This window comes from Aedes albopictus, chromosome 3, assembly GCF_035046485.1.
Source record: "Aedes albopictus strain Foshan chromosome 3, AalbF5, whole genome shotgun sequence".
Classification (NCBI taxonomy): Eukaryota; Metazoa; Arthropoda; class Insecta; order Diptera; family Culicidae; genus Aedes; species Aedes albopictus.
In genome coordinates this window covers 254,238,031-254,265,413 of record NC_085138.1, presented here as the reverse complement: position 1 = coordinate 254,265,413, position 27,383 = coordinate 254,238,031, and the positions used below count along the sequence as shown (strand labels likewise).

Here is a 27,383-nt window from a genome sequence, read left to right as displayed (position 1 = left end):
CCACACTGAGGGAGGTTATGGATACCTATGGATACCATTCACCAGGTCAAAACTAACAAAGCAACTGGTAAATACTGATAAGGATCATAGATCAACTCATGACCAAGTTAACCACCTGCCTGCACTGGTTGATAAGTAAGACCTGGTACACCAAACAGCTACCGGAGAAGCGTAAGGAAAGCGTAATCTACCTCATTCACAAGATAGGAGATCATTTGGAATGTTAGAATTCCAGAGCGATCAGCATTTCGAAAGCTGCCTACAAAGTGCTATCCCAAATCATCTTCCGTCGCCTTTCACCTAAGACGAATGAGTTCGCGGAAAGTTTTCAAGCTGGCTTCATCGATGGCCAATCTACAACGGATCAGATTTTCACCTTACGGCAAATCCTCAGAAATGCCCTTGAATACCAGGTCCCAACGTTTCGCCTGTTTATTGACTTCGAAGCGGCATACGATAGTACCGACTGCACAGCTCTACAAAGAATCGTGGACAACAACGGTTCGTCCATAATTTGACTACATTACCACCACACGAAGAACGATTCTGTAAGTTGTGTTCACCTCTTAGTAGTTTTCTCTGTCTAATTTTAATATGTAAAACGTCAAATTTCTAATAGAACCCTTGAGAAAGATAGCATATACCATCGAAACGTCGGGCATAGAGAACATAATGTCGTTTTGATAGCACACCGAAGACTGCAAGGCCGAAAAAACCCTCAAGTCCAAGAATCAACAGTCGATAACATCCACATGAAAACGGCTTTACTGGAAGCTGGTCAGACTGATCACAACAACGATGGAACTGCGATCGAGAAAGATTCGTCTAGGTACATCTAATGAACTCTTTAGCAGCAATCAGTTTCACAAAACTGATGCTCAATTATCTTTCCAATCCATTGGGATGTTTCTTTCATTATTCCTTCCTAATTGCCAAAAATAACTTTCAGTTTTTTTTTTCAGTTAAATTTATTGAATTCTCTTCAGATGTTTCTTTTTTGTTCAAATGTCATTTCGGTAGATTCATTTCTCTTCTGTTTGTGTGTTGTTTTTTGTTCAACTTATCAACTTATGTTTAAAGTATTTCTTTTACTAGGATCTTAAAGCTTCCTCACAAACAAAACAAGGGGGTGCTTATTTCGTATTCCAGGGATCTTGTTCTGGTTGTTGGCAAACGTTTTGTATTTCTAGTTGGGATGTTGGTTGGTTGATTGGATTTTTTTAGGTAGATGTTGACGTTCTTCAAAGATGATGTTTCCAACAATAATAATTTGGGTTTTCTCTTGAGAGAATAGCGGGGGTTGGATTACGCCACCAATGCCTGGGGGAAAACTGGCTCCACCTGGTCCCGGGGACCCACCGCTCACCCCATTCCCGAACGCAGAAAAGGATGTTAATTTATACAGACGATCGGTTGACGGGAGGTGATGGGAATTCCAAGCCGAGGAAGTCCCTCTCGAATGGAGAGTCGAGCGTGGTACGTGACCTCCGCGTTTCAGCATCCAAACGCATCGGACCACGTCCAGGAACGACATTTGGGCTCCGTAAGGTCGGGCAAAAGGAACTAGCTTTGCTAGCATTGGGACGTTAAGTTATTGATTGACTGCGATTGATGAGGGATGTTAAGATGGTAAGTTCATCAAATCTTTTGTCAGTGTGTGTGTGTCGTTTTGTATCGGTGTGTGTGTCTTCTGTCTTTTGAGATTACTGCCATCTGGCGGCGAGGTCGTAGTAGGCCTGATGGCAGAGCATTTCACTTCAATTTGCCAGTTGGACTTGGGTTCCTTGGTGGTTTTGATCTAAGTCTTGATGAGATGGTCTTCAACGTCTTTTCTCTCTCTATAGTCAGTTTAGTGTTCTTAGTAAACAATCATAAATCATCACATTTTGTAATATACAGGATGTTTAGCGTTTTTTTTTCTTCTTCTTAACACAACTTACGCGATGAAAACAAAAAAGTATTTACGAACATTTACATTAAGAATATAGAACAGGTTTTGGTTGTTTGTAGGATTTCCTTTTCTAATATACTCTCTCTTTCTCTGTCATACCAATGATTATGAACGACTATATGTAACGAACGCGAAAGTGAAATGTTACACTGATGGTGTTGTATTTGTAGTTCATCGTTTTTTTTCTATTTTTTCTTCGCCCTGTATTTTGTCGGCCTCACTAATACGGAAGCATCGCGCGGGAGAAACATTCCGGTACGTAAAACAAAAAACACATTTTCTAGCAAGTTTGAGCGCACGAAACGCACTCCCAGATGTTGAAAGAGCCAGAGGGTGGAGTTCGGTTGAGTTGATGGGATGCGTTTCGTCCCGAATAGCTGCTGGTGGTGGTTCGCTTTTCGTGATCAAGATGACATTTGTTTTCTTTTGTTAGTGATGGAAGCTTTTATCACAGACTCAACCTTTCGTGGACTTGCCTTTTTTGTTGTTAATTAAGATGTTGTGTGAAAAATTTCAAGGGATAATGTTATCTTCCGTTTCTTCTCTCAAGGTCTTCGCAGCCAACGCTATCTAGTAGTCAGGCTGTTGCCAACTGACAAACAGATGGCGCCAAAACGAAGACACCCGTTTTTGGATGTTTCAAAGCCACAGGAAAGATCTCATTCGTGGTGGTGGTGGGATCGAAAACCATAATTATCATTGTGTGTGTTGTTGATGTAGAAGAACAACCTAAACCGAACGTTTGCGAACGTTGTGAAATAAGTGTGAGCGCGTAGTGCCCGCTTTGTGGGTTACCTTGAAAGCCATTTTACGCCGGTACGGCCTCACCTCGTCGTCCAATATGGGCGATAAATAAAGTTTATGAAGTGATGCATCTCATCTGACAGCATTATCTAGATTCACGGGCTTGTTTTGTACAGTTACTCTAACCGAATAACCCATTAGCGGCACTCGCTGGCATCTTGTTCGTTCGTTTTTCTTTTCATATGTGGGACAAAATTTACATTTTACATAAATTAAGTTTAACAATTAAATACAATATTTTACATAAATTACATAGTCTTTTGTTTTAGTTCCGGAAGTTTTAACTAGGGGGGCATCTGGTGGACGATCTTGATCGATACCACTCTCTCCAACACGATAAATAACGTATATTATGAGCGACTTTTACTTACATTCTTTTGTGTCTTAAAAAACTTTGTTCGCTTCTCGACGTTTCTCTGGTAAATATTGTCACTGCCAAAGATGTTGGCGGCAGTGCATCGACTCGATTGTAAAACGATGTTCTCGATGATGGTGGTTACGAACGAGTTGTTGGTGGTGATAACTAACAGATGATGTAACGAAGTCTGATCGATTGATGGTGGAGGGGGTGATGATAACGAGGGCGCTGCGTAACGTATGGACCATCTGTTTTCGTTCTGGATTTGTTGTTGTGGTGGTGGTGGTGGCGGTTGAAGCAGCTTATTTCGTGTACAGGTAGATGGCGACGATCAGACCGTACAGACCCAAGACTTCAGCGAAAATGAGGATCAGAATCATACCGACGAACAGTCTGGGCTGCTGGGCAGTACCACGGACACCGGCATCACCGACGATACCGATGGCGAAACCGGCGGCCAGACCGGAGAATCCTACAGCCAGACCAGCACCGAGATGGATGAAGCCCCTGGGGAACGAGAGAAAAGGGGAGATTTTTTGTTAGGGTATGGTTTTAAATAACCTCATTTTATGAAATCTTTGGAGTACAGATTTTAGTAATCTTTCAATGTTGAATATGATCATGGGTCATGGTTTGTCGTTTTTTTTCAGATATTAAAAGTCTTCGTGTATTTAAATAAACCATTTTAAACAACTTCCTGAGATGTGACCCTTCTTTTTTCTTTTGCTTCTTCGGGGTCACTCAGAATCATAATAAAACACAAAAGGATTAAATTTTAAGCATTTTTATGATTCTCTTGATTTACGCAAGGCTCAGTTTAAGAAGTAATCAAATCAAACATATTATGTTAAACTGAGCTAGTATTGCGCAAGAATATTTTATTCAATGTTTAGTTAATCGTGCTCGAGCCAAAAAAAGTGCAACGGTCTTTTCTGCGGGATCGTTCCAATTTTCATACTTGTTTTCCGTAAAAATTATCGGATGTCAACGGAAGCAATTATAAATTACAGTTCCGGAACAAAGCGGAGCATCCAAATATAGTACAGGTAAGTGTGTACATACAACACTATCAGTTGTCTGGGCCGAAACAAAGCACGTTTTGTTCTATTCTCAGGACAAGAGCTGTGCAACTCCGGATACGACTGGGAGCACCGATATTACGGTAGTGATGGACATGGAGAATGCCGCGATGGAGGAAACCGTTCCAGTGATGGATTCCGCAGCGACGACGGCAGCGGTGGTCTCGGCGGTGGTAGTCCACCACCTAAATCATCAAGAATCGATCCGGCCGCAAGTAGGACAAGTTCCGCGAAATTAAGGACCGCTGCCGGGTGTTGGTGCAAATAGACAAGCAGCGTAACGAGAATGACCAGAGTAACCTGCCGGTGATGAGAAATCAGTCGAACTTCACCCGGGCGCGAAAGATTGCCGAGCAGATTCAATTTTTTATCTAAATCAAATCGAATAAAGTTTTGCCTGGTTAATTTATTCTTAATGATCTTTTTTTTCTAATTCAAAAACAACAACAAAACAATTTAAACACATCCTTGATAAATTCTGGTTAAACTAGCTCTAATATTTTCAACTTATACTGGAATTCGTTTTTATCAAAGTTATACTAGGTCAGTATAGCCCGCATATAAACCAAGCCTAGGGTCAACCAGGCGAAATTGATTTAGAGTGGGATTTATACTATTTAGTTTAGATTTTTTTCTGAGTGTAATCCACTGCCTTGGGTAATACACAAATTATGTCACGCAAAAATCGTTTTTTTTTATTCTTTGCTTCATAGGTTGAAATAAGATTAATTCAATCCCATAAAGACAGTAAACGCATAGGCAATCGATAAAATAGTGTTTTAACACCAACTAATCACAAAAAATGGATATTTGATCATGTAAATAGCATAATTCTAGCGTAACATGTGATAAGAGCCTAAGTCCAAAATGTAAACATTGGGAAATCGGCTTGAGAAGGTTTCCATGTATATTCATAAACCCTATTTAGAAATCAAACACTCTATTACTGCAACTGCAAACACTCGTAAACACTGCAAACACTCACATAACTGCTCCCTACATGCTGTCTACCATAAAAAATAAAATACTACATTAAATTAGTATAAAAATTGAGTTTTCGAACAGCAATGAACATTGGCCCTTTTGAAAATTTTCATCGACTTGGGCCCCAGTACTTTGGCCCTTTGAAAATAAGCAAATCACTTAGGCTTTAGTATATTGGCCCTTTGGCCAACTACGAATCGACTTAGGCCCTTTTCAATTGAGCTAATTTTGAGCAAAAAGAAGTTAGTTTGCATAAGTTTTCTTATATTTTACGTGATTATACAAAAAAGAATGAGATTCAAATCAAAACCATAGAAAATCCATGTAACATGCCAAAGAGCCTCAGTTAATTCTGGAGCAACATTTGAAAAGGGTCCAAGAGGTCTTGTGTCTTTTTTTGAAAACGCTCCGTAGCAGCCCGCCCTGGGGGGTCAGGAGCGACATGTGAAGTCATTGTTTACCAATGCTTGTATGCCCTTTTTAAATGTTGCTCCAGAATTTGAGATCTAGTCTAATTTGGGCCCTTTTATGTCGACTGAGGCCCAAACGGAACTATGAATTTACATAGGCCCTTTATAAAATCATCTAAATAGTCATGTTAAAATGGGTTTTGGCGTGGGTGAGGAAGTGTATCGATAGATTACGTGACACTTGATAGGAATAACAGAAAATCTCGTTTGTTCACATTTTCGACTTAGGCCCTTATCAAATGTTACGCTAGAATTGAGCACTGCTGAATAGGCCTTTTCATTTGACGTCTAAAATCAGCTGATTTTTCGGGCATTTGACAGTTCTCCTATGAGAATGACAGTTTAGTGTTTGCGCCTTTGTTCGGCGGTTGTAAACAGTGGCATACACGGACCTGTCAGCTGAAAAGGCCTATTAGTCACTGGCCTAGAAGTCGTTAAAATTGACACGGCAAAGACCTTACGACGACCCAAATGAGCATTGGCTAAAACAAATACTAGGGTTACCAAGAGATGGTTCAAACCAACACCACAGACAGACTGGCAGACACGCTTCCAACGAGTAGTTAATTCTAAATTAGACCTGTTGGATCCGGCTGCCATAGAACTCCTGACAACGAAGCTCAAAGCTGCCTCGGTCCCTGAAGTTCGGAAACGAATCTATCATGTTACTTCTTCTTCTTCTTCTTTATGGCTCGACGTCCCCACTGGGACTTGGCCTGCCTCTCTTCAACTTAGTGTTCTTTGAGCACTTCCACAGTTGTTAATTGAAGGGCTTTCTTTGCCTGCCATTGCATGAATTTGTATATTCTGAGGCAAGTACAATGATACGCTATGCCCAGGGAGTCGAGAAAATTTTCCCGACCGGGACGGGAATCGAACCCGCCGTCTCCGGATTGGCGATCCTTAGCCTTAACCACTAGGCTAACTGGAGACCCCAAGTTACTTAAACTACCCTATGCTACCCTATGCTGCCGTGAATAGCATATATGTCCCATTTGCATAGGAAATCCAGCAAAGATGGGACTGATATGCGATTCACGGCAGTATGGTCTATGCTAAATCACCAAGAATGCATGTGGTAAACCTTTTACTTGAGCTTTTACTCTAGTTGGTATGATAAAACTAAAAATATGAGCATTTACTTTTCGAACATAGTAATCCATATGAATAACTTTGGGAAACCTGAGTTAATGCTCACAAAAACTTGAATCACCTACGGACCATGTTCAGTTGAAAGTGAACACATTTACATGTTACATAAACGTCGAATTATGATCACTGTGTTGCTTTTAGTGCAATTACCACCTTAGGGCAACTCTGATGACCCTCCGAAGCCACAAGTGTCTATTTTTATGAAAAGTGCATGACCTTAGGCTTACCTACATTGGTATTATAAACATTATCATTTTCAAAGTCAAGTCGATATGTATGGCCATTGAAAGTTGTTTTAGGTATAAATAATGCACCCCAAAATATGGGTATCCAATCCTGGAGGAACCCCTCGAGGACTTCCAGCAGGAAATCCTGTAAGAATCCCAGTAGGAACTCCTGGAGAAACTTCTAAAGGAATTCCAGTCGGAACTCTTGGAGGAATCTCAAGCTCCTGGGGGACTGCCAGGAGGACCTCCTGGAGGAATCCCTAGAAGAACTCCTGGAGGAATCCCAAGAGAAACTCCTGGAGGAATCCCAGGAGAAACTCCTGGAGGAATCCCAGGAGGAAGTTCTGGAGCAATCCCAGAATGAACAGCTGCTGGAAGAATCCAATAGACACAACTACTGGAGGAGACCCCAGGAACAACTTTTGGAAGGATCTGGAAGAATCCCATTAACAACTATAGGAGAAATCCCTGGAACAACTCCAAGGGGAAACCTAGGAACTTATCCTATAGAAATCCCAAGTACTGCTCATGGACTGCTTTCCTAGAGGGTCTTGTGGGGTAATTCATAGGAAGTCGTAAAATATATCTCATTAGGAATCACTAGCATAGTATCACGGCCACAGATTGTTCCGGATTCTCCCTACTTTTAACTGAATCCGGATATTCGTCCTGCCATCCTAAGCTACTCATCCTGAATTTACTGATATTCATGCATGTGACCCGAAATCCAAAACGTAAACACCAGCTTCGACAAAGCAACTTACTCTGAATAAACTGCCCATATTCGCATAGCTGACGTAAACGCCAAGTGGGGTATCCAGTTAGCCTAGTGGTTCCCGTTTCGGTCGGGAAAATTTTCTCGACTCCCTGGGCATAGTGTATCATTGTGCTTGCATCACAATATACCAATTCATGCAATGGCTGGCAAAGCAAGCCCTCCAATAGCTGTGGAAGTGCTCAAAGAACACCTCCACTTGGAGAGAGGCAGGCCAAGTTCCAGTGGGAACGAAGAGCCATGAATTGATTGATTGATTGATTTGTCTTTATTGAAGAGACTTTTAGTTCATGGCTCTCCAATGAAGAATAAGGAGAAGGCAGTAAAGGTGTCTGACTAAAATATTTCAAATATGGAGAGACTTGGAATATCTTGATCACATCTCTCAGCTTGGAGAATGTTTCCCCATTATCGGAGAATATTTTAAGACCAACATGTGAAAAGAGTGGAACAACCATTGCACGCCTCTGCTTCTCACGTCCTAAGACCAAGCCCACCCGTGGGCTTAATACTACACACGCAACAGCACGTCGTTAACCCTCTCTTTCCCATGGTAGCACAGGTGATCCACTACTTTGCACTGTTCATACAAATACAGGATAAATTAGATCATTTCCATTTTTTCATCAGATGTTTGTATATGTATAATGAACTATTATGCCAAGTTTGATCAAAATTTCTCTGCTCGTTTTTGTTTTAGAGCTAAATGATTTAGTGTAAGTTGGTATTTTTTCTATTTTAATTCAAGCAATATTTGAATGTTCAATATTCCGAAACCTGAACATTATTTTAAACGGAAAAAAATACTAGCATGCCCTGTAGTATGTATATTAGCAGAATCAAATACCGTTTAACAAACAAGTTGACGATAAAACACTAATTTAATGAACAAACATGTGGATCATCAGTGATCCATTGGGAACATAACGACATTTTTATCCTTCCTGATCTAATCTGTTCCTTGTTAGCATGTTTGTTTACATCCAAGAAATTTGCCATTGTTAGTAGTGTTTCATGCAAAAATGTCATTATTTCATATGGTCGGTGTTCGGTCAGAGTGGACTACGTGATTTTTTGGATAGGTAAAGATATGTGTAGGAATTTGAAAACTCTGTACTTTTCGTCATAATATTGATGCAGATGTTTCGTTACTTAAACTTACTATAGTATTTCAGACAAAAACGCACTGCATTTGATATCCCAAGTTCTTGCAGGGCATTTTCCCGGAATCGTTGAAAAACAGATGGTCCGATCTGACTTAACGCCGACCATATAATATTATCTATTTATCGCCGGCAATAAGTCGCAGATGAATCCAGGAGAGATATATGGTACGAGAGGAGAATCCATAGATTCGAAGCGAACCGAATAACAACTACTCATGATAACTGCAAGAAGTCCGACAAGTTTCATTATATTTTACAGAAGGGCTAGATTAGAATCTTGAGATAAATTAAAGGTGTAATGGACGATTTACAAATATATAGTTTTTTGAAAAAAAATATATACAAACAAAAAACAAAATTTATATATGTACCTTCAGTGCATCCATCTTCCCAATGGATCACAGGTGATCCACCCCGAAATTCAAATTTTTCATTTCTAACGATATTTTGGAGTAAAACTTTACATCTTTTGCTCCGGTGATTTGTTTAGAAACCACTTAATCTATTTTTAATTGTCAAAAAACCTCGTGGGAAAGAAAGGGTTAACGATTTTTAATTTCGTTATCAACCCATTTTCGCACCGGTCGTTCGTTTCCATGTGAGTAAAATAATGATCGGTCGCCTTTGCGCACCGGTGGTCTCTATTCTCTCCGTACCATCGGTTTTTTGCACTTCTGTAAATCATCGCAATATTTTGTGTATTTCTATGGGGTTGTGGCAAATCTTATTCAGTATAATAATTTGTGCTCATATTATGAAAGATGGGGGTTTGGATAAGACTGAAAACTGTTAGTAAAAAATAGAATTCAAATAAATAATTCCCTTGCAGATTTGTACCAGTTTTTGTGCGTTTAAAGATATCATTTTCTCAATAATTTATGATTGTATTTAATCCCGGAATTCAAGCAATCTTTTTTTAAATTATATGTTTGTTGCTTACTGTATGACTTGTAGGTTGAATTTTTATCTAAAATAATATCCATCTCTTCAATATTCATGTTGCCTTTCTCACAAGAAATTTATCTGAATTTGAGATTATGAGCATCTTATTTAATAATTAGGTTTATTAAAGAATTACATCCCTTGCATTTCCAACACATTTATAACGTAGTTGTCTCCTTTACAACTTCGCGTAGGTTAAGATTCTTGAATCCTGGTCATAGTAGAAGCTGTCTTCTAACAGTCTGCGATAAGTTTGCGCAACCTTTTTTCATTAACGTGTATTTTAACATCAGCTAATTCTATACTCAGTCACAACCATCACTCGCTAATCTTAATATATATTGCGATCTTTTGAATGCTGGTATATGAATATTTTGTTGGAAGCAGATTCTATGCGCTTGAAGTAGACTGCGTATTTGTCAAAGTACATAATGAGCCCACTCTCCTTTTTGGCACTTCATACAACAATTGCTGTATTTTAACATCCAACACCTTGCTTTTTCTATAACGAGGAACCTACAACATGGCAGTCCTGCACACCGCCTATTTAAATTGATGAAACTTGGCAGTTGGACTACTTTTTTTAAGATTTTTATCGTTTGTTTTTACAAAAAAAATATAACTGTAGTGTTTCTATGATATCTGAGTTGAGTTCGGTACAGTCAATGCATCTTTGAAAAATCATAACTACTCTTATCTAATCTCATACATACGCGGAATCACCCTGGAAAGCAATCGTGTTACTTTTCTTGTCAATACTGATGCTTGCAGCATATCAGAGATATGACACATGCATCAAAGCGGCCTGGTCTACTGCGTTGTATTTACGCGCAAAGATGATTCTTCGAAATATGTACTTGGAGTACAGAATTTTTTATTTCGGCAAGGTACTTCTCGAATTTACAGGGGAGGAAGGATGCGTGGACGGTGAAGTTACCCATTTCGCACACTTTCTTCCTATTATCTCGTTTATTTATTTATATTTTTAAATTTATATTTAATAAACCACCCACTGACGACCACCATTTTCAAAAACAGCAATCAAACCAAAACTCTTTTGCCTTTTTGAAATATACACGACAAAACGAAACGCGAGGCACAGCTCTTTCAAAGCGGAGGATCTCAGCCCGGGAAGTGAAGAAAGAAAACCTTGTGGTCACTTATTACCGTCAAATAGTTTCTTTTCGTGTTAGACAATACGCACATCTTCTCACCGGAGTCTGCGTCGGATGACGATAATTTTGAAACTTGTCGGAACGAACTTCGCGAGTTATTTATTTGGACATTTTTCTAAATGTGCGAAACTAAGCTTTACTTGCTGCGTAGAAAACCCGGCTCAAACATGTACGTGTTAAAACAGCAAAACTCACTGAATCACTATACATTTCTTCAAACATTAGTTTCGAAACGATCGGCCGAATCAAAAACTAAAGGTGCGATTATGAGCAATCATAACTATGTTTAAGAGAAAATCAATACATTTTCGATATGCATGATCCTAAAATTGGCGAAGAAGCGAAAACTTTATTCATAACATACTTAAGCAAAGCTTGTCAATTTAAACCTATTATTTTTCTGCTTTTGTATTGTCACTCTATCACAATTCTATGTCAGACAATTTGTTGTGTTATTCGTGTAACCGTAACGATCTATGATATTGATTGGTTGAAAATTTCAAATATTTGATGCAAACTAAAATAAATTCCTACCTATACAAAACAAGAAAATCATTCTCTAGAAACTATATACCTGGCAACAAATCCATACTCATGTTCTTTCGTCTCCTCTTTACGCTACCCAGAGAGCTAAACGCGAGAGAGCGCACGAGCCTACGGATAGAGACCGTACTTTGCGTGTCTCTATATTCTAAGCCCTGCTACGAACCGTACGTAAACTTTTCGCTTTCGAGCCCTACTTAGCAGCGACCGGTGCGGTTCGCTTCTTTGTTCGGGGCTCTGCTTAACGTTAAAACGCTTGATTGAGCCCATGAGTGGGCTTGGTCTAAGCGCATTTTTTATTTATGAAAATTTATCCCGTTATTAGAAAGAAGGGAGTCTGTTCTACCTGTTACTGGTCAGAAATTACGTGAATAATGGGAAATGCGTTCAGGAGGAACGGGAGAAGCAGAAGTTCGAAATTGTTGATACGCCCTTTCCAAATGTTAGTCAGGATTTTTCCCAATGGCACATTTTATACCGATAACCCCTGCAAGGCATTATTACTCTTGCATTTCAAACGTCACACAGCTTCTTCCTGTACTCGGGTCGCATAATCATCGCTTGCGAGAGAGCGAGAGAAGCAAAACTGACCTCTTGTTGGCCGTTTGTAGGAACGTGTTTATCGTTTAAAGACGCTCCCGGAATGTGAGTGAGATTTCTCACGTCCATTGTCGCGGCCAGAGTTTAAAATTTTCATTTTCAATGAGCGAAATTCAACATGAATTTTGATGATTCTCGACTGAGGGATCAAAATAAAATTCATTTTGGTGAATGAATTTTTTCACCTATTCATTCATTTTTCTGTAACTGACAATTTTCACTGAGAAGTAAAACTGGACCGTAACTTCCAATTATACTTCCAATTACCTCAGAACTTGTGTATAGTAGTTAATTAGAATATTAATTATGTTCTCTATTTGTTCATTAAGTCGGATTGTGCGTCTGTTAATAGAAATTGGACACTTTACGACGTGCGCAAAAATATTCGTGACAGAGAATTGAATGAAAAAAGAGAGGCATTCAGCTGACAATGAATGTGGCCAAACACGAATGAAAAAATGAGAATGTCAATCTTCACTTTCAATATTCGAATTTTTTACTCTCTGGTCGCGGCGACGAATGGATATCACGACGGCGGCTCATCAATTGGGTGATGGTATTACAATAACCGTGCGAGGAGGAGGCATGTGTTAATCATTTTGGAGAAAACAAATTTCGAGACGCAGTGATTCGAGCAAACGACTGCCGATACCAATTTTGTTTTATAAATCGATTGGTTGGTTGGTTGGTTGGTTGGTTGGTGGCTGGAGATGCAAGGGACGAATAATTATTGACGAAGTTTGTTCACGACCTAATTATTTACTCGACGATGATTATCGAAGGGAATATAATTAGCCGGTAATTGATACTAACGATGTCGCGCTGTTAACCTCAAGCTAAGGGGATGGACATTTTAGTGTTCAAGGCCGGAAAACACGTGTCAAGTTTGTTTTCCTTCTTGGCGTAACGTTCCAACTGGGATAAAGTCTAGTTTTCTGCTTAGTCTTCAAAGAGTTTCCACAGTTATTTCCTGCGAGCTTCTCTGCCAATGAACATTTTGTATGTGTAGAAGACATGAACCATATTGTGCGGACCATATTATCACGCTCCGTATCATCCTGGGGCAAATCAATGAATTCCAAGAATCTCTCTACCTAGAGTTCATTGATTACAAAAAAGCTTTCGACCTTCTCAATCATGAAAACATGTGAGGAGCTCTCAGGCGCAAGGGTGTCCCTGGGAAAATCATCGGCCTCATTGAAGCACAGTACATGGCATTTTCGTGCAGATACTGCACAACGGTAACTTGTCCGAACCGAACCCATCCGGGTCGTTGCTGGAGTGAGGCAAGGCAAGGACGTATCCTATCACCGCTATTGTTCCTCATCGTATTATCGTAATCGACGAGATTCTGGTAGGTGCGATTGATCGTGAACCAAATCGTGGGTTACGATCACAGCCCATTACCCTGAAGCATCTAATTGACTTCGAACTGGCTGATGACGTTGCTTTCCTAGCACAAAGGCGCTCTGATATGCAGAGTAAGGTCGATGATCTTGCCGATCGCTCCTCGGCGACAGGTCTTACCATCAACGACAACAAGACCAAATCGTTGGATGTGAACACGGTCAACCCTTCCAGTTTTACGGTAGCTGGGCAAGCAGTGGAGAATGTTGATACCTTCCAATATCTTGGTAGCCAAATCTTGGGGGCACCAAGATCGACATAGGACAAATCTGCAAACAAGCGTTAGATTGGAACCCAGCAGGACGTCGCAGCAAAGGCAGACCCAGTGGCTCGTGTCGGCGCAGCCTCAACAAGGAAATAAAGGAAGTCGACAGAAATTTGACCTGGCCTGGCAATCGCCCAGTATGGAGATCTTTCAATTCGGTTTCCTGTACCACCATGAGTGCTCAGGACTGAAAGGGAAGGGGCAGACATGAAGATACTCTATGCCCAAGGAAATCAATGAAATTTCCGTAACTAAAAGAAAGATCTTCCATTTCAATTATCTCAATTATCATTTTGATTACAGAAATGTGTTCTTTGTGGTAAACAACTAAAGGCGGGTGCATTTTACCCATCCGTCCCTCGTGATCTAATATAGGGTAGGTAATCAAAATTTGAACCAAATTGCGGCTTTCTGAGGCAGTGCAAATTTTAAGTGATGTTTTCTCCCACATGGAAATAATTTACTACGGCAAAATCGTATGTACATGAAAGCCACGGGTAAAAGCTTTCTGTTAAATGGTAAAAAGTTTGTATTTGCACCGAATTTCATTGAAATATTTGATTTTTCATCAACTATGATTTTAATCTTAATTTGAACCATCGTAATCATAATTTGAACCAATTTTAATCTTAATTTAAACTACTGGCGGCAGCAGCTCGAGCAACTCACAAAACAGCCAATTCCATGCTAAACACTTAAAAACCACATGAATCTGCTAATTCTCATACCTATTTTTCATTAGGCAGTGGAATCTCAACTCAGAATGTTCGAAATTCTTTAGGAATTTGGAAACTAAATTTGGAATTTTTCATCCCCCAAGAGTAAACAAAGCAACCACTAACGCAATCTACAGGCTAACACTAGAAGCTCACCCCCGTTTACTAGTTCAAATTTAGATTACAAATGGTTCAACTTAAGATAACATTCTCCAAGTAAGAATCACTTAAATTTGATAATTTTATGACAAATAATGCGGAATATTATTCGGTTGATCGATTCTACGATGATAAAGCTTTCATTTGCCGTATTCACATATTGCGTGTGATACAATGTATGAGCTGTACGAGTGCATTGAAAATGTGCTTTCTCTGGGGGGAAATGGGTGAAATCACAGTGATTTTTCAATTGCCTGTTTTCCATGACAAAAACGCTTTTTTCAATGCTTTTAAAGTCCATGTTGTCAGGTTATATTACGGAAAGCTGTTTAACATCTTTTTCGGAACAATATTTGCCTAAAAAGTACGTCGTTTTAATGAATTTTGAAATGGTTCAAATTAAGATTACAACTTGACTAGTTCAAAGTTTGATTTCTTACCCTACGTTTATCGTCAATCTCTTTTGTGACCAATCTTATGAGATTTGTACTCTTTGTGCAAGATATCACTGCCACCAGAAAGAATTACCTAACTATTTCGTCAGTCAGTACGTCATGATATGATACATATCGGCAGGTTCATCGTCGAAGCGATGTGACGAACATCGAAGTAAATACAAAGAGCACGATACTTACTTGTACAGCGAGTACTTCGTGGGCGTATCCAGCGAACCGGCGATAAGGACAGCAACGACCAGACCGTAGATGGCAATGATACCCGCCATGACAACGGGAATGATGGACTTCATGATCAGCTCAGGCCGCATCACCGACATGGCGGCAATACCGGTACCGGATTTCGCCGTTCCATAGGCGGCTCCGAGGGCTAGAATGGAGAAAATAAAGCAACCGATTAGTCATCATCGTTTTTGTTCATGTTTCGCGTTGTCTGGCTGCTACTGTTGTGAAAAACAGAAACTTATTGCAACGTCGACAGCGATTTGCAAAGTATGCGTCACCCGATCATTCACAGCCATCCATTCTCATGAAAACAGGAAAACAAACGACCAAACAGTAGTGGGACCATTATCGTGGAAGATTCGTTTGCGACAGCTGAGTGAAACTTCTAGTTCATCAAGGGAAGGACGAACAATGCCATTTTTTACTGAATTACTAAATAATTAGACCATCATTTGCAAATGATGGTCCCGAGTAAAACGTTATCATAAAACAATTGTACAAGTTATAATGTTATGATCGTTCTTGTTATCAAAAATCGGTCGTAAAACAATGATACGAAAACTTATATTCATAAAAGCTGTTTAACGATAGTTTCTGATTGTTGAACAGTATTTCAATTGAAATGCCTTTAAATATGAACATTTTTTGTGAATAGTTTACATTGTAACTACATCTAATGAACATTGTAATTATTTAGTCAGAGGCAGATCAGCAGAACAATATAACAAAAATGTCTTGAGAATTTGGAAATTTATACTTGCGCTCCACTTGATATCTTCAAAGTTAGCTTCACGATGAATGATGAACCATTAGATACCCCGTCACATGATCAACCAGGTCTATGTGCGATCCTAAACCAAATACGACCCATGTGACAAAGTCACCGCCGAAAACCGAAACAATACCCATGGGTAAGGTCATCGAATGGGCTATCAATGACTCAACATAACTCGATTCCACTCGACTCGACGATTGCATTCCGATTCCACCCCCGTCCCGTGCGCTCACATGACACTCTCCCGCATCAGCAACAATGATTGCTTGCGAGCAAATAATAAATCTCACCGTCGTCGCCGTCATGTGGTAGTGATAAGACCACTTGCTTCGGTCTCTGTATTTACCATACTTCATCAGAGTCAGACCAGGTGACTACTTGCTGCTAGCCATCACCATCAGGTACATCAGGTAGAGACGACGGACGATGGATGACGTTGCGTGACCACGCGAAAGCGCGCTTACACACAGACGCACACAAATACGCGATCGAATGCGATTTGCCCTGCATGGCAGATCGGTGGAGTGAGTGGCGGGAATTTACCTGTGTTGTCGTCGTCGACGCTTATCCACTTTCGTATCATCGCCAAGGCATCGCGCGCCGCCGCCACTTGCCATGCGAAAGCAATTAAACTGCTGGCTGTGCTGCTACGTTACTAGCAGCGGCAGATACCTATATCTGGCGGCTATCTGGCATTTAAAAATGATAGCACGAGTGCTCGATGCTACGTAGGTACATATTTGCTCAGAATGATCATTGAGTCATTCTTGTCAAGTTTGCTGGTGACACAGCTGGAAATTTCTTTGGAAAGGCAATAACTTCTTTCAAGTTAAGCTGGGTGTGAGGGAGCTTTGTAACAACATCAGAAGAATTTGATGATAAACTGGCTTGAGATATTGCATTGCAAGTGATGCATGAGGTAGGTCCAATCGCCATCAGTTTAGTTTTTATTGAATTTGATGCTCTAACTCAGCAGTTGTGAGATCCTACGTAGTGTATTCTGTGTATCCTCGCCTTTGGCGTTTCCAAATGATATCGATCTGGTTTTATTGCTGCTGTTCTTTGTTGTGCTGTGATGGTAAAGAGTTTATTCTTGCCTAGTTTGAGTATACCTGGCTACGGTTAGGATAGCTCAGATTAATCTTCAGCATGAAAGAACACCAACAATCAATCTTTGCAGACTAATGCAAAATGGTACAGCCCTTTGTGACCTTAGTCCAAGAACCTTACTTTCGGAAGGGGAATTTCTATCTAGGCAACCTCGTGAACCCGGTGTTTGCCACTTTCAGTAAAAGTGAAATGGAAAACTCGCGTGTCATGCCTCGAGCCTGTATGTTTATCAACAACGCAGTCGTTGCTACACTCGTCTCTGAATTAATCACCAGAGATGTATGTGCTGTCACAATTGTTGTATCTGTTGGAAACCTCAACAGGAAATACGCCTGTACGGTTTATTTACCGCATGATGAACCGTCCCCTACGGATGCGTTCAAACAAGACATCGCATACTGCACATCAAAAGGCCTTCCGACAATTGTTGAGAGTGATGCTAATGCTCACCATATCATCTGGAGCAGCTCAGACATTAACTTGAGAAGCTTTGGGTTGTTAGAACACATACTTAACATAGGCAACCGCCCAATCTTCATGGCATCTGCTAGAAAAGAAGTGTTAGACATAACGCTTTGCTATAGTAAAATTAGTCACGAGCTGACCAATTGGCATGTCAGATAAAGAATCTTTATCTGACCATCGCCACATCTTTTTTAACACTTAAATGTTATTTCGCAAACTTTGTGTTTCAGGAGTCCCCTGTCCATCAACTGGGATCTCTTTACTGATTTGTTTGCGGCCATACTTAATGGATACTGGTTTAGATGATACCGTTGATACTACAACGGCGTTCATCGTGGAAGCTTTCGAAGAAGTTTGCCCTCTGCGGTCTGTCAAGACAAGACCACAAAAGGAACCCCTTTGGCGGAACTCTGATCTGGCGAAGCTCAGGAAGCAATGTGAACGATCCGGCTGGAAAAAAAAACCCTTGTACAAAAGGTTTCCAGTTTGAGTGAAGTCAATCGGTTACACAAAATCCTTGCAAAATCTTAGGATTTCCTAGAGAACGAACTTCGTTTGCCAAAAATGGCGATTTCACTTCCTCTGGTGAAGAAGTTTTGTAATGTTTATTTAGTACACACTTCCCCGGATGTGTGGATATTACGTCTTCGGATGAATCTGATGTCTTTGCTTGTAGTTATGATTCTCTAGCTTTGGCTTGGAGTATCATAACTATAGAATCGATTGAGTGTGCACTAAATAGCTTTGTTTCTTCCAAATCTCCTGGGGCAGATGGGATTTATCCTATTTCACTTCAGAAGGGATTTGATTATTTCAAACATGTTTTCAAAAAGTGGATGATGGTTAGAATACTTGACTATCACACCGAGGACCTGGGATCGAATCCCACTCCCGACAAACTCGCAAAAGTAAAGCGTGGGTCCCGAGATGAACTAGCCTAGGGCTAAAAATCTCGTTAATACAGATAAAAAAAAATGTTTTCAAAAAAAATGTTTGCAGTTTTGCCACAGACAAACAGACATACTACTTAGAAGAAAATTGCTTCAAAAACATCGTTTGGCATCTCACTAGCACTCTCTATAATGCTCAGTCCGAACCATTCATTTGCAGGTGTTGTTTCCCTCGGCTCGATGTAACAATTTTGCAGGTGACGACTCCCCCGTGGCGTCATCCATTCAAAAAACATGAATGAAGGTTCATGATTGAGTCATTTTATGTAAACATTGACCGGCGTCGCGTTCATTTCTCTTCAAAATTGAGAGGTGATGTAGGCACAGCAGCGCCACCATGACACATGCGAGCACAGTCCGAACCACACTTTATTTTCAAAATGACCGTTAAATCGTGCGAAGAACTCGATTTGAGTAGTATGTCTGTTTGTCTGTGGTTTTGCTACAGGGTATATTAGGGGGCATCCATAAAGTACGTCACGCTAAGAGGGGGAGGGGGGGGGGTTGAAAAGTGTGACAAGCAATGTATTAAATATAGGAAAAACCCGTACGAAGGGGGGAGGGGGGGGTTGAAAATTCCCATTTTTAGCGTGACGTACTAAATGGATGCCCCTTAAGAAAACCTGGCGGGATATTACTGTGGAGTTTATTCCGAAAGTGGATCGTGCGTCGTATGAAGAAGCAGAGTCTATCAGCATTTGACCTCTTTTCTTCTGAAATGCTTAGAATCGCATTGTTCATCTGGCCAACGTGCCTCTTCATGTGAACCAACATGCTTACCAATCTGGTAAGTCCACTGTGACTCTTTTACACAAGGTTTAAAAACACGGACACGTTTAGTACTTCCAGTGAGCTGTTCGCTCTTTGAAGGAAGCACGACACTAGACAACGGACTAGCATGCAACGCCCAGTGGCACAGCCGGAAAAGTGACAGCTGCGGCGGGAATCGAACCCGCGCTCCTTAGCACGATGCGACTAAGTGCTTGGTGACACTAGCCGCACGACCACGAAGCCACCAAGTTGTTTACGATGTCGAGAAAGCATTCGCTCAAAAGCAATCTTGTTTGGGTGTTTTCTTAGACATCGAGGGTGCCTTTGACAATGTGCCTTTCGATGCCATATTGGAAGCCACACTGAGTCATGGTAGGGTTTGTGTGCCATCAGTAATCTCACGCTCCCAATTTCATCCTATTCGAAAACTAACGATTGCGGCACCGATTGATTCCGTTCTTTTTGTTTTCATGCGTGCTCACTTCTAACAAAAAATACAAAAATAAGAAACAAAATAAACAGTGCTTCAACCTTTTGTTTTTCCTAGGATGAAAATGGGAGCCACATGCTTAATAAGGGAACCAATACCCTATATCTCCAATGATTTCCAATTGGATTCACCAAATGCTCAGCAACCGATCTCTATTCTCGACATTGCGTCTAGCTTGAGCTTGAGCTTGATTGACCGTCCGCAGTTGCTACTCCACTATCGCCAGATCAGCTACACTCACATCAAGGTTTTTATATATTGTAAGGTTGAGCATGACGTTTAGTTTGTGGAGAAAAGCAGAGGAAGCGAAATTTCAAAGGAATTTGAGGAGGCGGGGGATTTGTTTTCAGAATTTCTCACCGTGAAAAAATAATGGCCGCTCAGCCAGTTTTGACATCTAAGACAACCTTAGAATATATAAAAACCTTGACTCACACAAGGAACCAATGAGATAGCTGCTTGAGACTAACAGGCCTCTTCAGTGTGTGAGCGTTGTATTCTCGACATTGCGTCTAGCAGCGATTAATTGAGTGTTTGTGGATGCCTCCAAGGGGAAGTCCATTTGGGCCACTCCATTGGGCCCTCACTTCATGGTATGATATGGTTATAAGGTTGATGATGCTAACTACACGGCCAAGAGGCTCCACATAAAAAAAAGTATTTTTACTAAGGCATCATTACCCTATATTGGAAATCAAAGTTTTATTGTAACACTAGCTGTCATATTTTCTTCGAATTTCGACTGTTGGTGATTATGTTGGAAGGGGAATGGCGTTCAGTCGTTGGAGGAATAACTCAAAAACGGATTCTTAAGCTTTCATCCGACGTTTCGGTCGCTATATTGCGCCTTCTTCTGTGAATTAACTATGCTCCGTTTTGTCGTAAGTATGAGCCCACAGCATACACTGAAAGACGGCTTGCGGTTATCACAAGCACAACAATGTTTTTAAATTTAGGGTGGAGCGGGGCAAGATGGGTCACCTAAGGATGGATCACCATAACTTTGTAAATACTAATCGTATTGGTTTGTATTCGTCCGCTACTCTTTAATACACTAGTTAGCTATGCTAGAAGTCGATAAAAAGTTCATTAAATACAAAATATGATGTTAAACAAGCAATTTTAAAAAGTGATCGATTTTGCGCCGTGAAAAAAAGGCGGGGCAAGATTAGTAATCCTACATTATAGAGATCTGCGGAGGCGGCCATTGTGAGCCAATCGTGCAGAGAGAACTGTCAAAGTGTGAGCCAAATGAACATGCTTATCGTTCGTAGGAAGGCGCCGTTCGAACGTTATTGCAATCGGAACGAAATAAATTAAAATTATTTATTTTTAATATCGAGATATTGGCGGCATATGTATGTTTAGTAAAAAGATAAAAAAATATTATTTCTGCTTTCAAAAGCTCATGCTTTGACGACACTTTTGTTGCTGCACTTGTCGAAAAAACTTCCATTGCTGCTTCTTGCTTCACTTCTGCCGATATGATTAGCGTAACACTTTTGCATTGAATTTCAGATTTCTTCGATTGCTCCGCTATTTCAACAAAATTTTGAAAAAAAAAATCTACCATAATTAGAAAATGTAAACAAAACAACTTGAACCACAACGAAGTCACGCACAAAGTTTGAACATCTAGCTTTGTAGCAAGCGTTGGCAGCTGTTGTAAACAAAACAAACAGCGTTGCCGAATCGATGTATGTAACTTCCGCTCATCTCTATGTAGAGGATTTCTAGGCAAGATGGGTCACCTTTTAAGTAATTCACATTTCCTCAACGAAAAACGTCAAAATATAAGATTTGTTCCACATTCATATATGCTCCATATCCATACTGAGTAAACAAGAGCTACTAGTAAACATTTTATAAATTTAATTGGAATATAAAAAACTTTACGATTTGAGTGGTCCTAAGGCGACTTGAAAATCGATGTTTTCACTAAAAAATTATCATAATTTTATGTTAAAATTTTGAGCGTTCATTCCGCTTGATTGAAGTCATTTATGAGATAGTCTTGTAATAAAAAATAAATAACTTTTGAATGCTCCAAAAACACGTTCAAAATTGAAGGTGACCCATCTTGCCCCGCGGCCGTTTATATGGAGATTATATGGAATGTATCGCATAAGAAAAATGGCTAAAAACCATTTTATTTTTAATTTCCAATGAGAGTGAATATTTTTTCAATCAATGCTCTAAACTTTTGTATATTCATGCTGGTCATCTAACAAAATTATTAACATTATCAAAACATGAGTAATGCGCCCGAAAACGACACTGACCCATCTTGCCCCGCGACCCATCTTGCCCCGCCCCACCCTACTATGGCAAAACATAATCTTCAACCCATAAACGCTTCTTGTGTGCATTATGTTGTCTCTCATATCAACCGGTTCGATATCCGAGTGGTAGCGTGCGAGCCTGGTGATCTCAAGATTCTTGGTTCGAATCCGGTTGCCAACAGAAACTTTTTTTAATTGTAAATCGGGTCCATGGTAAAATTGAAAACATTAATCTGTTGAATTGAAACGAAACTCAGTCTGCACAAATCAAGTGGCGTTGTGCATTTATGTTGACCCTCAGAATAGTAATTTCAACCGCAAGCCGTCGTTCAGTGTAGGTCACATTTGTCCCAGACGTTACTTATCGTCTGCCGCCGGCGGCGGATGGATGGATGAAATATTCGAAAAACTATCCGGGTCGCAGAACAGCGATGCAGTTGCCCGTTTTGGCGCCACTTTTACTCTGTCAAGTCGAGTCAAGTACAAGACACTGAAGACGACCTTACAGTTGAGGTCGAAATACGTATCTGTCAAAGGATGCTAATTCTTAGTGGAATTCAAAGGAACAATACTTAACGCGATTTTCTTTTTACTAACAGTGTTGTTGTTTTCTCCATTTCTTGTGACATAAACAACACAGTTATCCAAAGTTTTACTCAAACAGCATCAAATTTTCATTTTCATTTTTCATTTTGCAGCATTTGGTGGGGCAATGAGAGCGCAAGTCAGTCCAAAGCCGATGATAAGGAGGGGTAATGGCTGAATAGTCTTTGCTGACCACATAAACGCCATGGGATAGGAAAAGGGTATTTTGGTTTGGGATTAGGGTGTTGGTGCAGACTTGACGATATCAATGCTATACAGATGCAAAATAACTTTAAGGCTCAATAGTGAATCGCATACCTTCCAAAACCAAAAAACAATAATCCACAAAATACCAAGCAAGTCATAGAAAGAAAAAGCGCCCGATTGTTTATTTTGTCAATTATAACAAACGGAAACTTCTACCCTCTCCGACTCGCCAGTCACCCCGGAAAAAATGTCCCTTCAGTTCTGGAAAATATATTATCCCCAATTAAGCCTTTAATCGAATTGTCCGCGTGGTCTTGTAGTACCCCTGCTAGGTAAGAATCAGTCATTGCCATACATATTAAATGCTAGACATGACCCCATGGATAGCATTTGCATATGTAAAAGCTTTGCTGATGTGACTTTCCTATTAGGCAATTCTCTCATCTCATGTTTGTCTTCAAAACCTTATCAAGCTTAGAAAATTGAAGTTGATAAACAATACATTACAAGGTTCGAATTCCCATAGAATGAGATCATTCATTCGCACTACAACAACATAGGAGATAATACCACATTGGCTGATTACAGTACGAATGTGAAAAATCTCCCTTTTCCCCCTATCCGCAACCCGGGGACGCGCCCTGTTGGATTTCGAAAGCCTCGGAGAATATTACAAACCTTCAATGGCATTCCCATAAACTAACCCACATTGCCCATTCAGGGGTCTGACTGGGCCTATTACCCTCCCTCAGTTTGTAATATTCTCTCCAACTTGGAATTATATTTTCCCGGCACATAAATGACTTCGACAAATGTTCGATATACTATGCAGCGTCATGATCAGTATAACTATATCAGATGACTTGGAGATCTGATTCTTACAGAATTGTTTGCCATTGATTATACATTCAGCTATTCTAATCATTACTGCAAAGGCCATCGACCACATGCCTGAAATCAAAGCTTCCTGGAAGGTATAATCCAAGCCCAGGGTTTACTCAAACAGCATCAAATTAGGCAAGAAATCATAATACCCACGCTTTTTGCACCATTTCATTGCAGAAACGGAGAATTGACCTTCTGACCATACTAAAATTCAGCTCATTACTACAAATCTAGTACTATACACCGAACGTCCCATTGAATCAGGGCTGGGATACTCGACTTATTCTCAAAGTGCAATTCAATCAGCCCCAACATTTTGGATCAATACCGGCGCCGGCCAGGTCCTTACTTAGAAAGAAAAAGGAATGTTAGAGTGTGATGGTTGTTGCTACTAGCGACCGAGAGCACTCTGCGTCCCAACAACGGGCACGGGATGGGGTATTTGTTAGTAGGGTACTAGGATGTGAAATCTGGGGAGTCTCCTTTGGTCAGTGATGCGATCCATGGATATGGGATATATTTAGGTGATGGATTGTGTGTTGATTACTTTGAAGGAGAAGCGGCACAGTTCGCTTGGTTGCATAACTTGTAGGCTTTATATGATAGGCACTGTGTTGTGAAAGTTGGAAAGTTTTTTCAACCGTTTCAATCTTCTAAAGAATAAGACTTGAATAGCATCTGCTGGTACCACTAATAGCACAGACCTAATAGTTCGCCAAGAGCTCAATAAGAATATAAAGTAGATGGAATGATGGGTTGCGTGGAAGTTTTAGTAAAACTTTTGCAATACGGTACATTTGTTAACATCCAAAACGACACTATCACCGCCCCATGTTTGCATCACTGGTCACTTTGGTCTTGTGGTGTGTCACATGAACACCGTGCCGCACAATTCCCATTGAATTCGTGTCTTGTACGTACATTGTACACATACCTGCGACCAGCCACAAACCGCACACATGACATATGCAGCAGCGAGCAGCGGTTCAGAAGCCATAGGCACAGCGGGTAACTCACCTAATCATTTTCCACAGAGGAAAAACGCGAAGGCCTTCCTCGATAAGAACCTCTAATACATGTGATGCATCTAGCTAGTTAGTTCTGAGCATAAGCGCCTACTACCTACTGTTGGTGTAGGGCCTAGCTAGAAGAGGCCTACTACAAACGCAAGTCAGTAGGTATATGAATGAAGCACGGCCTACTCCACCAAAGCAGGAGCGAATCGAAGGCGAATGATAATCATCATGTAATGACGTCACATGATTCGTTCAAGTTTTGCAAGTTTGTTCGCCTACATCGAAGTTGTCCCATCTGTAGGGGTAGTGGAAATTCCGAGGAATCCCATGGAAATTAGTTTCCGACCATTCGGGAAATGTTATATCATATTACAATGTGTAAATATGTGATCGAAACGGAAACGTCTCTAGCAACAATAATGGGTGGCTAAAAGGGAAAAATCGATATCCTGCTCTCAGGAAGATAAAACTCCCACTTTCCCCATGACGAGAGCAGAAATGCTGCGGAAAGATGAAAAAGATGAGTGTGGGAGCATCCTTTAAAATCGATATCGAAAACGAGAGCATATCTGATTTGCAAGTGCTCGCCCCAATGAACTAGTTTCAAGGGTTCAAAAAGTTGCAATTTTGCTAGACTGCTATTAGGGGTCAATCGTCTAGCGTGAAGTTGTGGCAGAAAAAACATCACTAAACTTCACGTAAAAAAAGTGGTCACGAGACCAGAAAAATATCCATCATAAATACATAAGCACTCGTTCGTCAGCGATGGTAAACCCCCTTCTCACATGGGGGGTGGTCCCGTGACCGGAAGATCGGTGCATGTGATCCAGTCAGTGGCATCGCTTCGCCGTTCTTACAGTTATTCGAAGATTCCTTCGATCACCCATCGTAGTAATCCTTGGCGGTCAGTGGTTCCTCAGCAACGTCCAGTCCTTGGCCCCAAAATCAATAATAATCAACAACGGGAGGCGCCGCACACTGCGATGCTCTCTTGTTCGTTTTCGTCCCAAACGCACTAGCACACAACTACTACGATCTAATACACATTCTCTTGTCACTTTCCACACGCATACCACTCGGCGAAGAACCCTACCGTCCGTAAGTGGAAAAGTAGGCGAACCAGACATGAGAAACACTGAAAATTTCACTTTTTTCCCCTAGGATCGAAATGGCCAATCCCATCATCGATCCCGCGCGACATGACACGAAATAATCCATCCACTCGAACAAGAACTGGTTCCACAATCACACACGCCCTGACCTTCATCGTCGCTGCTTGCTGCTTCAATCCGTGACACATGACCAGGAACAGGTTGTAACCTTGTTCCGTGCCAGCGACGAAGGAAAAAATTGATTTCTCAAAGATGTTGGAATTTGTAGGCTTACCGCTGAAAATGATCGCAGCAGCTGCTCCCATGACACCGAAGAAGGGTCCGTAGACGGGGTTTTCCTCTGGCAGGGCCATCTTTGATTGGTTTGGTTGCTGTTGGGTGATTCCTGGTTTGCTAAGATGAGTGCTGTTCGTCCCGCTGGAACTTGGCTTCTCTGCTGATGATGACTGCTGCTGTGGTCTCTGGTGCCTACACCAAGGAGAGCGAGAGGTCTCGGAGAAAGATGACTTACTCGACACACTCACTGTACAAAACTGAATGAACTACCGACTGGACTGGCTGGCAGAGTCTAGCAAATATGGCCTGCTGCTTGCTGGCTGAGCTGAATAATCTCTTGTGACGAACGAGGAGCTTTGAATGTGTGTGCGACGAATGCGAATGCGCTACACGACGACGAACCGCGCTGGACTTCAGCAGCTTCAAACCGTAATCGTAGTAAACGGTTTCTGTAGTATTGTAGTCGTCTAGTCGTGTACGGATAGACTGCCGTTGGACAGTGTGGGTGGATTTTACACGAATGTAGTCACATGATCCGTCGGGCAAAATGTTCGTCGCAGATAGAAGCCGACTGCCGATTGGTTGAAAATTACGAAGCAAGAAAATTTATCAGTCACGTGTGAACGGCAAGATAGCAGATGCACGGAACGAAATGAGAGCGAGAGATTTTGTGCAGTTTCAGTAGATAGGGTGACCATTTAAAAATTAAAGCGGAGAAATTGAACTTGGGAGGAAACTTCATAATAGAGCTTGCTGACGTTTTTTCACCTTTCTCTTTCAAACATGCAGGCGGAATAGAGCTTGCTGACGTTTATTCACCTCTCTCTTTCAAGCTTGCAGGCGGGATAGGATTTGTTTTCATCGGGAAACCTTTCCTGATGACAACAAATCCTATTCCGCCTACATGTTTGAAAGAGAAAGGTGAATAAACGTCAGCAAGCTCTATAGGAAAGGTTTCCCGATGACAACAAATCCTATCCCGCCTGCATGCTTGAGAGAGAGAGGT

The 27,383-nt window shown here is 40.9% G+C and overlaps 1 protein-coding gene across 1 annotated transcript; it reads right to left on the bottom strand.

The window, feature by feature from the left end:
* Positions 1 to 949: 949 nt before the first annotated feature.
* On the bottom strand, positions 950 to 26,747 carry LOC109422315 (V-type proton ATPase 16 kDa proteolipid subunit c). The gene is made up of 3 exons (XM_019697003.3): positions 26,376 to 26,747; positions 15,409 to 15,598; positions 950 to 3,620 (listed from the first exon to the last, which is right to left on the bottom strand). The coding sequence occupies exons 1-3, from the start codon at positions 26,452 to 26,454 to the stop codon at positions 3,416 to 3,418; spliced, it is 474 nt and encodes a 157-aa protein (XP_019552548.1). The 5' UTR covers positions 26,455 to 26,747; the 3' UTR covers positions 950 to 3,415.
* Positions 26,748 to 27,383: the final 636 nt, after the last annotated feature.

Excerpts from the sequence above, each read along its gene's own strand:
- LOC109422315 (XM_019697003.3), bottom strand. The coding sequence starts at position 26,454 with ATGGCCCTGCCAGAGGAAAACCCCGTCTACGGACCCTTCTTCGGTGTC. Across the intron at positions 15,599-26,375 it reads TGCTGCGATCATTTTCAGCG|CCCTCGGAGCCGCCTATGGA; the intron begins GTAAGCCTACAA and ends TCTCCATTCTAG. Across the intron at positions 3,621-15,408 it reads ACGAAGTACTCGCTGTACAA|GGGCTTCATCCATCTCGGTG; the intron begins GTAAGTATCGTG and ends CTCGTTCCCCAG.